The sequence below is a fragment of the Anneissia japonica genome, unplaced genomic scaffold (assembly GCF_011630105.1).
Source record: "Anneissia japonica isolate Jap-2015-1 unplaced genomic scaffold, ASM1163010v1 scaffold287892_len502923_cov169, whole genome shotgun sequence".
NCBI lineage: Eukaryota > Metazoa > Echinodermata > Crinoidea > Comatulida > Comatulidae > Anneissia > Anneissia japonica.
Window position 1 is genome coordinate 98,830 of NW_022743765.1, and position 16,764 is coordinate 115,593.

Genomic DNA, 16,764 nt, shown 5'->3' on the forward strand with positions numbered 1-16,764 from the left:
GATTATATCGATATGATATATATATATATATATATATATATATATATATATATATATATATAGTATACATGCTTGCATATATACAATAAAACATAATTAATAATAATAATAATAATAATAATAATAATAATAAGGTAAGAACTTTTATAGCGCCATTTAAAAAACCGAAGTAATTATCAGTGGCGCTTCATGTTATTGTTGGAATAAGTGCGTTTTGAGTGATTTATTAAATAAAGCAATTGATGTTGATTTTTTAATGTGAAGTGGTAGTGCGTTCCAGAGTGTGGCTGCAGCAAATGAAAATGATCTGTGTCCGAAGGTCTTAGTGTTGGTGCGAGGGACAGAAATTAAATTGAGATCAGATGAACGTAGGGAACGACCAGGCACATATTTGGGAAGAAGTTGATTAATGTATGCGGGTTGATTGAGAGTCAGTAACTTAGAAGTCAGTAAAAGGATTTTATATTGAATTCTGGGAACAATTTTCAACCAATGAAGTTCACGTAAAATGGGGGTTATATGAATGCGTCTGTTAGCTGTAAATGTTAGTATGCTTTCAGCAGAGTTTTTTTTTAGTCGTTGAAGCCTGTTAATTTGGATTTTAGGAATGCTAAATAAAAGAGAGTTGCAATAGTCAAGTTGGGAGAAAATGAAAGCGTGAATAATCAGAGCCGTAGTTCGTTTTGATAAGTATTTTCTGATAAGTGCTATATTACGTAGATGAAAGTTAACAGATTTTATGAGTTTACCAATGTAATTTTGCATGGAAATCTTGTCACCAAATGTGACGCCAAGGTTGGAAATGGTAGAGGAAGTTTTAATGACAGATGAGCCAATATGGAGTAAGCCAAATTTTCCTACTTATTGTATATGTTGGTGTTTTTAATACAACAACACATATACGAACATAAGTACTTCTACAAATATGTATAAAAGAAATAGTTATTAAAGGGATTTTACTTGCACCATAGAAATTATGCAAAATTACATAAGCAAACATAGTACTGATTCTATATAACTGGATAGGTATAGTGGGCCGATTCTCAACATAATGCATAATTCAATCCGTAAGAAAATGTTTATGCCAGTCGCTTTTGAAGTAGGCTTAAGAATAGATGGATTTTTTAAGCCATCTTTTTCTCTATTAGTGTTAAATGGGGTGTATTGTTTTAGTTCGCATAATTAACTTTTGATACAATATAGAAAACTTGCATTTTGACGTACGAATCGTTATAAATGAAAGTTAAAACGGTTATTCACCTATTTACTATACTGCCATGATTTGGAAAAACGTATTATATCTATTATTGATATTTTTTAGATATGTTACTTAGGGGCATCCTATGTATATAATCTACTATGTGATTTTATCATTATAGGCCTCAAAAATGTTTAGAAATATAAAATTAGTATGAGAGATAAGCATTATATCCATCCACCAAGGCAAAACAATTTGGAAAAGTGCTTTATATTCTCCAAGCATTGAAAAGTTAGCAATCTATCCATCTCAGAAAACAAGCTATGTAGAGGTTACTGATATTATTAAATTTTACATTTTAAAGTGTACCATACTTTAATATTTTAAAGAAATTACATATTTAAATCAGGTAAGACACAATTTGTAAACCTTTTATGAATGTTAATGCAATAATGTTTTATATAATTATATATAAAAAAAACATTAAAATATTCTTTAATTTGTTTTTTTTTTACGTTATTGGGACTCTAATTTCTCTAAAAATCACTTTTATTTCTTATTTTTCATTGGATCTAAAGTGATGCATTTTACTGGCAAAATTGGGTATAATGCTTAAAATCAGATTGTTTATGCTTCATTGGCATTCGTATCAATTTAAAAAAGTGCATTATGTCTATTTTGACATTTTCGTAGAAAAGAAAAACACCACAAAACACTTAAGTAAAATTTCTTGTTGTGTAGTTTTACACACAGAAATCGAACAAAATGCATTACCATAAATAAAGGCTAACAAGAAATGCGTTTTGCTCAATTTTTTTTTTTTTTTTTTGTCTTTCGTGGGAGTCACCCACCTTTATTGTCACTCTTTTTTTTATTGTTTTCATTCATTTTTCCATCTTTAATCTATATTATATTTCAAATAAACTAATAATACATGTATAATACTTTTGTCAAAATTAAAGCCTTCTTTCTGACAAAATATTTTTTCCCCTAAAGTTTGAAACAAAAAGAAAAGGGAAAAAATAGAGGTGGAAATTCATTAAATTGTATAATAATTAGTTCCAAAATATATTCGATTTGTGAAATATATTTTTGATAATTCACAGTCAGTATGACATCTTCTTTTGTTAAGTATATATATACTTATATATATATATATACACATAAATACACATACATACATAAAATATATATTGTATTTAATTTTTTCTTTATTTTATTTTAAAATTAAAATCCATTATGCATCGTTTTTTTTTTCCACATCTTTTTTTTATATATATTTTTGTACAATATCCAAATCATCTTTGACTTAGGCCTTTCAAAAGTGTCACCTGTATGTACTTTCCAAATTTTGTTATAATTTACAATTCGTAATACAACTACAATATTGTAGTATTTACTTCTATTTATGGCTTTTTTTTCCTTTTCAATGTAGATATGTTTAAAAAAATTCTTAACTATCAATCAGGAAATTATGTATTCTTTTCCATTTCCTTTTACCCTTTACTTTGTCGATATATAAGTCAACTTTAATTCTGAACATGATTTTTTGTTTAAAGGCACTCCATAGATCAGTAAATCTTGATTTTTTTAATTCACACAGAATTTTTTCTTTGTAAATAGTAAAAGCTGCAGTGTAAATATAATCTACAATTACATTTTCTGTTCCAAGAACCAGTTGCTTAAAAGATATATCTTCTTGCCCAATACCTCTTAATATATATTTAATTTTCATCCAAAAAGGTTTGATAAATGTACAATTGAAAAGCATATGGTTTTCATCTTCAACATTTTCTTTACATTTATAACATTTGTCAATATCTTTTAGTTTCCATATATGTAATCTTTTGTTAGTAGGCAAAATCCCGGCCTGTGTAAGAGCTTGTAATTGAACTGGGCTAATTTTTTGTCCTTCATTTTACATATTTTATATAACCAACATGATTTCCAATCAATATTTTCATCAATAAAACAATCTTCCCATTTTTTTTTGTATTGTTGGTGTTACAAAAACGTTGTCTACTAAACATGCATATACATTTTTAGTTTTAATATGTTCGAAATTTTTATCGTTATTTATGTTACATTCAGAGTTAAAAATGTCTGTTTTTAATTATATATTTCCATTGATCTGGTATTGCTTTAATTATGCAAACATATTAATTTAGCCAATTTAATTTGCGTCGTAATTTTAATAATAATTCCTCGGAACGTATAAATGTATTCTTATTTACAAGATCCTTAATGAACACTATATCACAGTTAATCCAGTGTTTGTATAACAATGACTTGTTATTTAGTTGGATTAAGTGATTACCCCACAACTGTGTAATCATAATTTCCTCATATGTTTGAATACCCCTTTGATTTATTTTGTTATATTTAGTACAAGCTTGCAATAATTTTTTATAAAATATTGGCATATCATACTCAGCAATAATATTGTTTAGAAACGTCATATTAAAAATAACCTTTTCAAGACCTATTTTTTGAATAAAAAAATTTGGAATACATTTCCACTTGGCATCAGCATTATATAAAATGCGTTTTGCCCATAGTACATTTAATGCATTCACGTGTAAACCAAAATCTGGCATTTTAATGCCACCCTTCTTTTCATCACCAATTAACGTTTTCCGTTTTATTTTCTCTCTTTTGCTATTCCAAATAAACGCATATATTAAGCTATCTACTCTATATATTACATATTTTGGTACATCTATAATGTTTGCTGCATATATTAATTTTGACAAAGCAAGAGATTTTAACACGGTAACTTTTCCATGAAAAGAAAGGTTTCTCGCACTCCATGATTTTAATATTTGTTGAAGTTCTATCAACTTACCGTCCCAATTCTTACCTGTACAAGACTTAATGTCGTACCCTATGTAAATTCCTAGAACCTTTACTGGATGTTTAACCCAACACATCTCGAATGGTTCATCTTGCTCAATATTTTAGACACTATAATTTTGCCTTATAATGCGTTCTTCTGAATCAAGTCAGTATATATATCAAGGTATCTTAATTTCAAAAAATTAAAATCAAAATATCATCACAGCACAAAGCTCAATTGCGATAAAATGTACAAATAATCGTCAAAGTATGAAAAATAGTCTTAAAATTACAGGACAAATACAAATTTACACCACAGAATCAAACATCACACACAAACAACCAAATTAAACAAGATTATGAAACATCAAACATAGGTCATTGCAGAATTATTGTTATCATTATGATATTATTAATATTTTTGCTATTATTTTTATTATTACTATTATTAATCATAGATATTGTCTTTAAATATTAAAATGTTTATTGCTAATTACTATAATTTGTATACAAAATAGGTCATTAAAAAAATATATATATATACGGATTTAAAAATATTGTTACATTGGAGTAATGCAGCGGAACTATACCTATTCGAGAAACTGTATAAGGTATGGTAGAGGACTGTGTTTATATCGGTTGGTTTTACATCTAAATTTATCATATTTTTTAGGCTTTCTTAATAGAGCAATAGATGTTTCGGAGCTTGTGATTGGAAAGCATGAACTTCCTCTAAGTGAGCTCACTGTGCTCTGAGGCCAGAGTTCCACAAAGGCGCGCCATACTCCGACAATGGGCGGATATAAGATTTATAGATACAAGTCAACTCATAGTGATCTAAACCAGCTTCAGTTTCCTAATCATGAATTGTTTTCTATTGGCCTTACTATAAATAGAATTGGTGTTAATTTCCCATTTCAAATCCATGTCAAGAATGACACCTAGGAGTTTTACTCAATCGATAGTGGGGAGGATGTAATTAGATATGCAAATGTTCATCTCTGGAAGTGCCTTTCGGTCAAAATAAATTTGCATGACCTGACACTTGGTAGGGTTGAGCTTCAGCTTGTTTTCTGCTGGCCACTTAATTAGAGAGTCCACAGCATTTTTGATGTTACTAGGCTCATGTAAATACCTACTTTCACCAAGAATCAGGTCATCCACATACTTCCAGACATGAACATTTGATCCCTCACTGTCTGCCATCGCCCCATTGATCGCACATAGGAATATAATTGGTGCCAAAATCGTCCCTTGTGGGACACCGCCATGTCGAAGAATCCAGTCCGAGTAAGATTTGTTATATTTTACTCGTTTGCTGACTTTTTGAGATAAAACTAATAACCCATTTTAAAATAGTAGGTTGAACACCTATGGCAAGTAAATTTGAAAATACAAAGGTATGGTCCAGGACGTCAAACGCCTATGAGAAATCCGTCAATACCAATGTAATGATATTGGCGGACTTCTCAGAATTGTATGCCAAGTGATGGTAAAAATCTACAAGGCAGTGTGTAGAAGATTGTCATATTGCCTGATATCGAGGTAAGTTTGCATACAATCAATTACAAATTTAGAGACTCTCTTCTCAGCAATTTCTGCAGTGGAGGATGTGAGTGAAATTGGTCGAAGTTTGTCTATTAAAGGGGGTGTCTGTTTTGGTAGAGCGACAACATTTGCAGCCTTCCACTGGCTTGGGACAACACCCTGGTTTAGAGATGCACTAATTATTTCTGTGATAGGAGCACTGAATTCATATGCGCATTCCTTTAGAACCTTGTTCGGAATTTTGTCGAGTCTCCCTGCCTTGGAATGTGACACCCTCTTCAGATCTTCAAAATTTTCCCAAGGTTAGAACCAGGGAGGTGGCATTAAACATGGTAAATATGCAGGTAGTTGATCAAGCGTTATTGGATCTTGTGTTAGTGAGAAACTGGATGGATGTTTGTTTATCTCATTGGTAATCAAACCATGGCTATTGAGATCAATGCCTGGAATTGAAATAGATAAGTTGGATTTTACCCATGTTTGTAAAATTACATATTTCCCTATGCCACCTTCCTGGTTCTGTTTGCTTAAGACATTTGATCCTATTGGCATAAAACAACTTTTTAGCTTTTTCTATTTCGAAGATAATATTGTTTCTAAAAAAACATTTTATATTATAATGTTGACTACATTTTCTAGAACATCATGTGGGCTATTTTTCCTGATGAAGAGTGTCTCAAGATAGATATTACGGAAGAATCGAAGCCAAGCAGGTGTATTAAAGGTAAGACTCAATCAGCGACACTTTGCATTTGTTCAGCGCCATCATCGGGAAATGTTAAAGCTATGAAACACGAAAAGAGCCTTGTTTATTAAGGAAATGAGACTCAATTTATCTGATAATTTACACTGTCTTCGATGTTCAGAATATATAAGAAATAAACGGCTGTTAAAAATCTAGTAAACTTATTAATTATAAACCACCCGATAAGGCATTTAAGTTTTGAATTCATTATTTATCATGCATCAGAGTTGTAACAATTTTTTTCAATAGATAATGCTAAATATCTCGGCCAATTTAATAACCCTGGTGATGTGCTAGTAAATAGGTGGCAGTATGAATATGAAAAACCATCTGATTTAGAGAATGGAAAGGGGCCAATCGACTATAACGTGGACGGGTGTATACCATCCAGAGAATTAGTCGTTGGCACATGGACTGATACAAAAAACGGTAAGCCTATTTTCCATAAATTCGCTACAGGTTTTTGCTGCCTTACAGCAAAATTTTAGCAATTTATGTAAACCACGCTTAACTTAAACGTTTCTTATAATGCAATGTTTAGAATGCGATGTGAGTTGTATATTTTCTCCTTTATTCACATTTTGTATTTAAATTGAAATTTCTTCATTAAGTTGATTGTCAGTTGATAACAGTTTAATTCTTCGTTATTCTGTTGACATTAAATATTTCACCCAGCTCCTGCTCTACTGGTTAATGATTTTCACGGACAATCTAGAAATGAATTTGAACTTTGTAGGTCAATGTGCCATTACCAGCTTCGTTATCCTCTCTTTTTTTAAAATAAAAACAAATGTATCATAAAATAAAATAGATGTGTATAAGAGACAGTATATATATATATATATATTACTTGATAATACTGTTCTGACTACACTTGATGTTTCGTCATTAATTACTAGTACTCCTAATGTAGAAGGTGTTAATGCGTGTATTACAAGCAAAATTGTCACAAAATCCAATCTAAATCTCACCTACATGAACTTTTTTGGTGATTCTGACCAATAATTATTTTGTTTTCTAGAAAATTATCTCGAAATTCATTTGATGGGTACATAATTCACTTTTAACAAGTCCACAAGCATCGTAGACTTTTTGGAAATAAACGTGACAAAGGAAAATTGTGCACTTAAAACAGGTCTCTTCTTTAACACCCATGGATAAACATATGTTCTTCTTCCTAGCAGCTAAACTCCCCGCACTATACCAAAAACTTTCCGTACAAGCAATCATTGCGCATGAGACGAATTTGATCTTCTGATTTAGATATTCGGATTCGCACAGAAGAGCTATCCGGACACCTCCGTAATAAAATGATATGATAGAAAAACCATCGAAGCTGATATCAAAAAACCAAAGGACATTACTCACGTTTAAACAAATTAAGTACAAACAACGTCAACGCAAGGACTCTTAACTGTAACAGTTAAAAGTCCTTAGTCAGCGATCAACAAGACTGTAACCTGGTTACTCCCTATCACCCTTTTCGGACTTTCCACAAAGACTATCTAAATGAAACAGTAAAACGGTTGTATTATACAACAATAACCTTTATTTCAAGTGCTATACCAAAAATAAAACTACATAGCAACGAACCACCGATCGGAGTTATTAACTCGCAATCCCAACTATAAGCGCAGCATCACAAGAATCGTGAACATTCTCCCACCTAGTGGAGTATCCAATACCAAGTCTACTAATCTTGGTTCAAGTCATCAAATACATATATCGTTGAATTACATAAACGTTGAACTGCAAACCAATTCAATATATCAACTCGTACAATCATATGTCCTATTGAAATAACTCAACTTTTAAGAATATTTTGGGAGAGCAACAGGTAACTAATGCATATTCCTAGATATGTATATAAAAAATATTGTAACCATTAACTTATCAACTTCAGATATGTTTACTAAATGCAAATCCGCATACACAACTTGATGACCATGTAACCATTTCTTAGGTTAAGTATCTTAGGCTGTATACTTTCTGCTGGCTTGACAAACCTATACACTAAAGCAAAGAAACTCTGCGATCCATGTATATACCAAACCGATCAAGCCACATTTAATCAACGTTTAATCTCTACTATATTCATAGGAACAATTACTGTATGATCTACTGTAAACATTTTGTTTTTGTTAAAAAGAATCAAACCAGATTATTAGTTTCTAAGCAAAATGAATGATAAATGAAGTTTAACAAAAAACAATTTGAATTGTGTACCCAACCTACAGTATCAATGGTTTAAATTATAGGAACACAATACTGTATTATCATTCGTTTTAAATTTTACAAGTCAAACACTTTACTAGGTTTACTGAATCTACCACTGCGAGTCACAACCCCTTCTTTATTACTACTAATCTCTGGAGTGGGGTTGCACTGAACAGTGTTAACCAGTTCTAAGTCATGTAACATTTGAGTTGAACGTGTGACAATCCTTTGGCTGTCTTAATTTGAAAGGCTCTGGGAATGCCATCTTTACCTATAAACTCTTTTATAAGACTAAAGATCCTACAATTACACTACCTTTGGATTTAAATTTGTTAACCATAGGGGAAGGTTCCTAAAATAATCCTTTCTCCATTTGTCCCAGAATGCTTCTAATCGACTCTGACGTATCATTTCCCTTTCACATAGATCTTTTTTGGGTTGTGGCCACTTCAGTCTCTGAGACCCTAGTAGAAAAACCTGCGGCCAACCAATTAAGAAATGGGATGGGGTAACTATCCAATTCATCCTCTACAAATGTCAATAGTCTAGAACTTACGCACGCCTCGACCTCATGTAGGCAAGTTTCAAATTCTTTTCTTGTGAGACAATCTGATCCCAATGACTTTTTCAAAGCACATTTGACTGACCGTACAAGCCGCTCCCAACCATCCTCCCCACCAAAGTGAACGAGGAGCATCTCCACTTTGGAGCTTTAGTACCCAAGTACTGAATCAACTGTTTCTCTGTGCCATTAAATGTTTTTTGCATTATCTGAGTACAGTATGGTGGGTGACCCACGTCTGGCCACAAACCGTCTAATGCTCCTGTGACATACATTCTGTTGCTCCAAGTGGATAGCTCTTACTACAGCACATGTATAGAGGATGTAAAACTTCACCCATGGGAAGTCCACACAAAATAGAGGACCTGCATAGTCTAAACCTTTGACTGTAAATGGGGGAGCCCGTTGAACTCGCATAACTGGCAGCGGTGCCGTAATTTGGTTGCAAGCCTGCGCATCAACCCTTTGACATGGCATACAAGATTTCTTTACTGCCTTAAATATGCGTCTGAGACCAACAATCCAAAACTCATTCCGAATCGAAGTAATAGTGTCTCTACACCCTTATGTTTCAACATAACATGTTAAGATCTAACCAGTCTTTTTCTTCTTTCGGCTTCTCCCTTCAGGGGTCGCCACGGGAAACAAGTCGTCTCCACTTCGTCCTGTTCATCACATCCTCCTCATTTACACCTAGTTCCTTCATGTCCTCCCTTATCACGTCCATATACCTCCTCTTAGGTCTTCCTCTTTTTCTCCTACCTGGTAGCTTCATTTCCAACATCCTCCTCCCAATGTACTCCATGTCTCTTCTGCATACATGGCCATACTATTTCAGCCTTGCCTCTCTCAACTTGTCACCAAATCGCCTTACATGAGCAGATCCTCTAATGAATACATTTCTGAGCTTATCCTTCCTTGTTACACCAAGGGAGAAGCGTAACATCTTCAATTCTGTAACCTCTATCTCCTCCTCCTCCTGTCTTTTGGTTAGGGCCACTGTCTCCAACCCATACGCCATAGCTGGTCTTACCACTGTTTTATAGATTTTCCCCTTCATTTTCGCCGACACCCTTCAATAACAGATTACACCAGTTACTCTCCTCCACCCATTCCAGCCTGCCTGCACTCGCTTCTTGACCTCCTTGTAACACCCGCCATTGGTCTGAACAGTTGATCCCAAGTACTTAAACTCCTCCACTTTTTCAATCTGGTTTCCTTGCAGGGTCACAATTTCTCTCTGATCTCCTTCATTTAATCACATATACTCAGTCTTTCTCCTACTTACCTCCATTCCCCTTTTTATCCAAGGCATATCTATAATTTTCCAAACTCTCTTCAACCTGTACACGTCTCTCTGCACATATGACAATATCATCTAACCAGTAATGTAGCTAAATGATCTTTGGACATTATAATTGGATGTTTCTCGCCAAACGAGAGTTTGGAATAATGTAAACGACCACCTACTCTTAAAAGCCCATCGTTTCCAATGAATGGATTTAACTTGTGGAAAGACGATGATTTTGGGACTGAATGACTCTTTAACACTTTAAACTCTAAGCCCTAAAACAACTTCCGATGTGATTGATCAAGGTGGTTTTCGCCTGTGTTAATTCCTCCTGTGACAAAACACCTGAACGTCTTCCATTACTATATTTCAAATTATTTATGAACCGCAAGAGCCAACAGGTTATTAGCCAAATTTACTCCATCTCTCTACTACCAAAACCTTACAAGGAGAGAACCACTCAGTGGCTACAGGCATTGTTGATTTCAATTCGGGTCCTAAAAACTGTTCCATCCCCTTTGTAGGAATTATCGCATTTACTAGAATATCAATTAATTGCTTAGCAACCAACATGGCCCAGCTAACCACTCTGCAAAAGAAACCAGCTCAACAGCCAAACACCATCGTGTTAGCAAATCTGCTGGATTTCCCTTCCCTGGACAGTGTGACCAAAACAATGTACTTGTCAATTGCTGAATTTCAGACACCCTGATAGCTAAGAAGGTCTTCCGCCTAGAGGGTTGACCCTTGATCCAACGAAGTGTGACAGCTGAATTTGTCCAACATCTGTAAACCACACTCAGGAGTTTCAATGCTCTGCAAAAAAATGTCATTAATATCGCAGTGAGAAGAGTCCCAATAAGCTCAAGTCTAGGTAAAGAAACCTTCTTTATTGGGACTACCCTTGCTCTGGAGGAGGTAAAAATGACACGGATCAGCCTGCTCAACTACTGAAAGTCAATGAAACTGTCTCATTGTTCAAGCATCAATCTTGCCCTCTCCGCAACTGTACTCAACTTAAGTAGTTAATTTGCTTATCTTGCCCAAAACAACAGGGCATTGGAGGACCAATCTAATTAGTTAAACAAAGTTTGGGCTGATCCATTTCATAGGCCTATCTGGATTAGGTCCATTCTCCATAACTTTGGTGACTCAATATATAATACCAAATTCCGTTACAATATATATATATATATCAGCCACACTCTAGTCACCAACATTTTAACATTTTTTCGTCGTCCTAGACAAGATATTTAAAACAAACTAATCAACTGTTACTTTGAATGAAACTTTCGTGAAAGATTAACGAAGTTACAAGGAAGGAATTACGAACTATAGGTGACGACCGCAATTCCACTATTATTATTATTATTTTTATTATTATTATTATTATTATTATTATTATTATTATTATTATTATTATTATTATTATTATATAAATGATAAGATTTTCCAAATTTATTGCTAAAAAGTGTAATGTTGATTTCAGTTGACTTACTGTTTGTTTATGATGTCTACAACTTCGAGGTGTTAACTGATGTTTCAGAATATTTCATTCTGCCAAGTAACTGTAATTCAACAAATGAAGTAAGCACATTTATTCTAGATCATAAAAAATCATAATTACATTAAAATAAACTATCATGAGACGTATTTTTTTATTATGTTATTTTGCTTTATAGGGCTAGCTGATGAAGTAGAAGGCAATTAAATCTGCAGAATGAGGACGTTTATGTCAACTCCCGATAAAGATGATGAATCAAAATTTTAATAAATTACTTTTGTGTTCAAAGAAGATTTACTTCGATTAGCGAAGTTATAAAACTCTGAAGTTGTTTCATTTAGCAACAAATACATTGCTACAGAATTGAATTTGGCAATCTGCAATCTAGGGTACATTTCATGATATAAAATGTACAGCAATATACATAACTGCATATATTTGGTTTTACTATTTCTTATTTTTTTGTTTCCAAAACTGTGTTATTCTAAAATATCAACAAGCTTTATTACATTAAGAAGAGTTTCATTCGCAAACCGTGGTGGCCAGGTCCCTCCCTGAGCCGATTTGATAACTCGCTGTTAAGTAAAATATATCCTTGGCAGAGTTGTTAAAATTTTAAATAAAATGACTAAATAATTAATTCATTGATTATTGAATTCAAATTGGTTGGTTAGTGAATTTTATCATTTCATGTAGTTGGGTAGACTGACGCAATAGATACAATGAAATGCACAGTGGGAAATTGAAACTTATATTATATCCTAAAATAATGACAGACGCTTGGCGGATTTATCACTTTCCGACATTTAAATCTGATTTTCTTTTAGCATGTAGGTATTTAATTTTAAGACTTTCAATATCTAGTTTAAAAAAAATGACAAAAATTGAAATAGAAAAACAAACCGAATATCATTGCAAACGATTATTTATACATTAAAAAAAAGCTATACAAGATCTGTTTGGTTTACTTTATCTTCTTTTGAGTCGAATTGCCGAGCGGTTAGCAAGGGCTTCGCAAGCTATAGCCATAATATCGGCACTGGTTTGGACGGCACGCTCGCCTATGGTTCTGGTGGTAGAACAAGTATTTTCGGATAAGGACTAAACCGTAGGCCCAGTGTATACAATGGTTCGTGTGCACTATCAAGAACCTAGTATATTCTTCGAGACGAGTAAGTGAATACCCCGGTGTACTGGAACAGACAGCCCCTGTGGTGGACAACGAGAGTTGCTAGTACCGGATAACCGGCTAGCACAGACACGAAGAGACCCTTAGGGGTGAAGAAAGTAATTGATCCAGTTCCTAGTCCATCAAGCGCCCTGAGCATCTTACATTAGATGGATATGTGCGCTATATAAAACTACACTATTATTTATTATGCTGAGCAAATCAATATTGTTTAATTAAATATAATATAAAAAAAGTATATTAACTTTCCATGCAGTAAAAAAATTATTAGAAAACTTTTCACATATAGGTTTGATAACTTAGAATAATATATATTTTTTCGGTTTTAGCATCAGTGTATCAATATAATTAATAGTCAGTATCGATTGTAGAATACACTGGCACACAAAGGTAAATTAAATATTTCTACTATTTTTCAATAATTGTGTCAGTAACCTACTAATAGTCTTATTAGTCAAACGGATACCTCACCTGCTGAACCGTTTCTATATATATATATATATATATATACTGTCTCTTATACACATCTAGATGTGTATAAGNGTGTGTGTGTGTGTGTGTGTGTGTGTGTGTGCTTCTGTGAACCCATACCAACCGATGACACACATGTGAAGACACACCTGTTTAGAGATGACATACTCGCAAGCGATGACGTTGCCAGTTGTCAAAATAGCTTTAAACAGTGAGAGCTCCCTCTATATACCACCTGGTGACATATCTGAGCTTTTCCTCAAAAGCCACCGTTAGTTACGAATTTTTTCAAGTTCATAGACACACGTTGTGTGTTGTAAAAATAAGCAGCGGTATCCTGTGACATACTCGTACTCAGTTATGCAATGGCCTACTCAATGTTAGGGCTGTTGCTAAACATCCCTTGCTTACTCACAGATATAGCATTACACACATTTTTAACATAAAAAAACGAAGATTAACTATGTCACCACTTGTAAGGTATGTTTTCAATGTCATCGGTTATAGCTCCTTCACATGTATGTGTGTGTGTATGTGTGTATATGTATATGTATATATATATATATATATATATATATATGTGTGTGTGTGTGTGTATATATGTCTGTATATATGTGTGTGTATATATAATTGGAAGGAATGGCGAACAAACAGAAATAAACACGTCTCTCAGTTGTAGTTTGGTCCGATGGTGAATTTGACTTTTATTGCAGTTAACATAGCACTAATAAAGAGGACAGCGACGTCCTTCAATCACATAGCAGTAATAGCGAAGAATGTAAACATAATTATGAGAATGCTTCTATCAATGTACAGCTCTCGGTGGCTCACACGATAAACAATAACAGACAGAGGATTTAAAAACGACGCTTAAAAACAACAGGTGGATTATAAACACTGAGGGCGGGCTATTCCCTGTAGCATCCCCCCCCCCCTTCCACACTCCTCTGCTTAAATTAAGTTTTTTTTCAAATTTGGAAAAAATCTTAGCTTCATTATATAAATATATTACATTATAATGTATATGTTTAAATAATTTACAGTCGATTTAGTACACTTAATAATAGATCATCAATGGTGGTTAAACGTTGAAGTCTTGTGTCGCTAGAGTATTGCATAGATTGACATCTTTGGTTAAGCAGCTTTCTCTGTAATCTGGTGCTACGTCTTGGTGCCTCATCTAAGCTTTCATCATTGGAATCTGATTGCGAATGTGAGCAGGACTGTTCTTCATACGTTGGTTGTTGATAGACCAAGGGACATAGTTTGATTTCACGACGATGAACTGTTTTTGATTCTTCCGTGCCATCTGCCAGTCTTATTGTGTAAGAAATGTTATCGCCAGGTAGCGAGACAATCTCATAAACAGCAGAATCCCACTCATCCGCAATTTTGTGTCTGCCTAAAGGATTGGATTTTTAAGAAAAACCTTTTTCCAACTGCTAATGGTTGCTCTTTTACTTTTTGATTATAAATCTTCTGTCTGTTTTCTGCTTCTCGGTTGAAGCGCTCCCCTGCTTCCTCATAATACACCTACTTCATAGCATCCAGGCTAGATTCTAATCAAGCGCTTGTCACTTCCGGTTCAAGCTCATCCTGCTTTGAAACGATATTTAGCAGGAAATCTATCGGGAGTCTTGGTTCACTTCCAAACATTAGATAAAATGGCGAGAACCCAGTAGACGAATGTTCTGCTACATTATACGCATTGATCATCTCAGCTAAATGCTCAGACCACCATCGTTTGTGCTTGCTTGGTAACGATTTCAGTAGGTCATGCAAAGTTCGATTGAATCGTTCTGCTTGTCCGTTACCCTCAGGATGTTACGGTGTGCTTCTGGTCTTAGTAACTCCATATATGGTACAAAGCGAACGAATAAGAGAAGATTCAAAATTTATTCCTTGATCTGAATGAAGTCTTTGCGGAATGCCAAACTTGGTAAACCATTCTCTCACTAATGTCTTTGCTGTTGTTTCTGCAATTTTGTTTTTGGTTGCCACAGCAATGGTATACTTTGAGAATACATCTGTGACGACTAATACATTTTCTTTTCCTGTAGTGTCCTTTTCCAGAAGGGTGAAATCAACAGCCAACACTTCATTTGGCTGGTAGCGATAATATTTCTTAGTGGTTCTCTGACCTTAGGACCATGTTTAGCTTTGGTGCAACAATCACACTGCTCACACCATGATATTAAATGCTGAGACATCTTAGGCCAAAAACAACGCTTACGTATTAAACTAAGCGTCTGATTTGGTGACCAGTTTGATCGTGACAGGCTTTCATGACATCTTCTCTAAAAACCTCTGGTAAAATGTGTTGCCATTGATTGTTACCAGAACTCACTCGAAAAAGTAAACCATTCTTCACATTTATGTGATCTAGCTGTCGTAAAAGTAATCTAACTTCTTCAGTTTCTAGACTTCTGTCATCATGAGTTGGTTTACGGTCTAAATTGATATAATGCCAAAGTCTTGCAATAGAAGTATCTTTCTGTTGAAATTCGATAAGTTGTTGGTTATCATACCCTGGCAATACAGGTAATGCCTTCATTACTAGAACATGGGCTTCTTGGAGTGAAATTACTACAACTGTGGTTAGAAATGCTAGGAGGAATACTGGTCATTCCGGCTGTTAATTTAAAGTCATCGAAAGTGAAGAAAGGAGTTTCATCGCTTACCTGAGGTCGCCTGGACGATGCATCTGCACAAGGGCGTCGATCCGTGGCTGAAAGTGGGGGGACGAGATGTAAAATAAAGCCTTGGGCCGTAGGCCTAAGCAATGGTTGGGAACCAGGGGGCGAAGCCCCGGAAGCTCTGGCGCAAATAGCCTTTTAATTGATTTTAATCAATGCAATTAACATTTTATTTCCATACGAAATTTTAAAAATATGCAGTGGTGGATCCAGTAATTTGAAATAGAGCTGGGCCCAGAGAGGGACTTTTACAGATGGAGTGTGTAGCTGGACTACCACCTAGGTAAGAAAATTTATGATTATGGCATCTCCAGTTGGTCGGAAATGGCACTCTCAGACTGAATTTGAATATAATTTTAATTTTTGTCCACTTTTAAATTTCGAAAAAAAAAATAGTGATGGTAGGCCGGTCTTTTTGCATGTACAGTACATTTAAAGCCAATAAAGAGGTTTTTGCTTTTCTCCTCCTTTTGAATTTCACTTTTGTGTAAGTAATATTACGATAAAT

At 34.2% G+C, this 16,764-nt stretch overlaps 1 protein-coding gene across 1 annotated transcript in view; it reads left to right on the plus strand.

The window, feature by feature from the left end:
* LOC117119536 overlaps nucleotides 1-12,838 on the plus strand; it is a 21,666-nt gene extending 8,828 nt beyond the window's left edge. The window contains exons 3-6 of the mRNA XM_033264361.1: nucleotides 6,221-6,305; nucleotides 6,576-6,755; nucleotides 11,886-11,983; nucleotides 12,079-12,838. Of these exons, the coding sequence (XP_033120252.1) occupies nucleotides 6,221-6,305; nucleotides 6,576-6,755; nucleotides 11,886-11,983; nucleotides 12,079-12,084 (369 nt within the window). The 3' untranslated portion in view covers nucleotides 12,085-12,838. The remainder of the gene's footprint in view (nucleotides 1-6,220; nucleotides 6,306-6,575; nucleotides 6,756-11,885; nucleotides 11,984-12,078) is intronic.
* The last annotated feature ends 3,926 nt before the right edge of the window (nucleotides 12,839-16,764 follow it).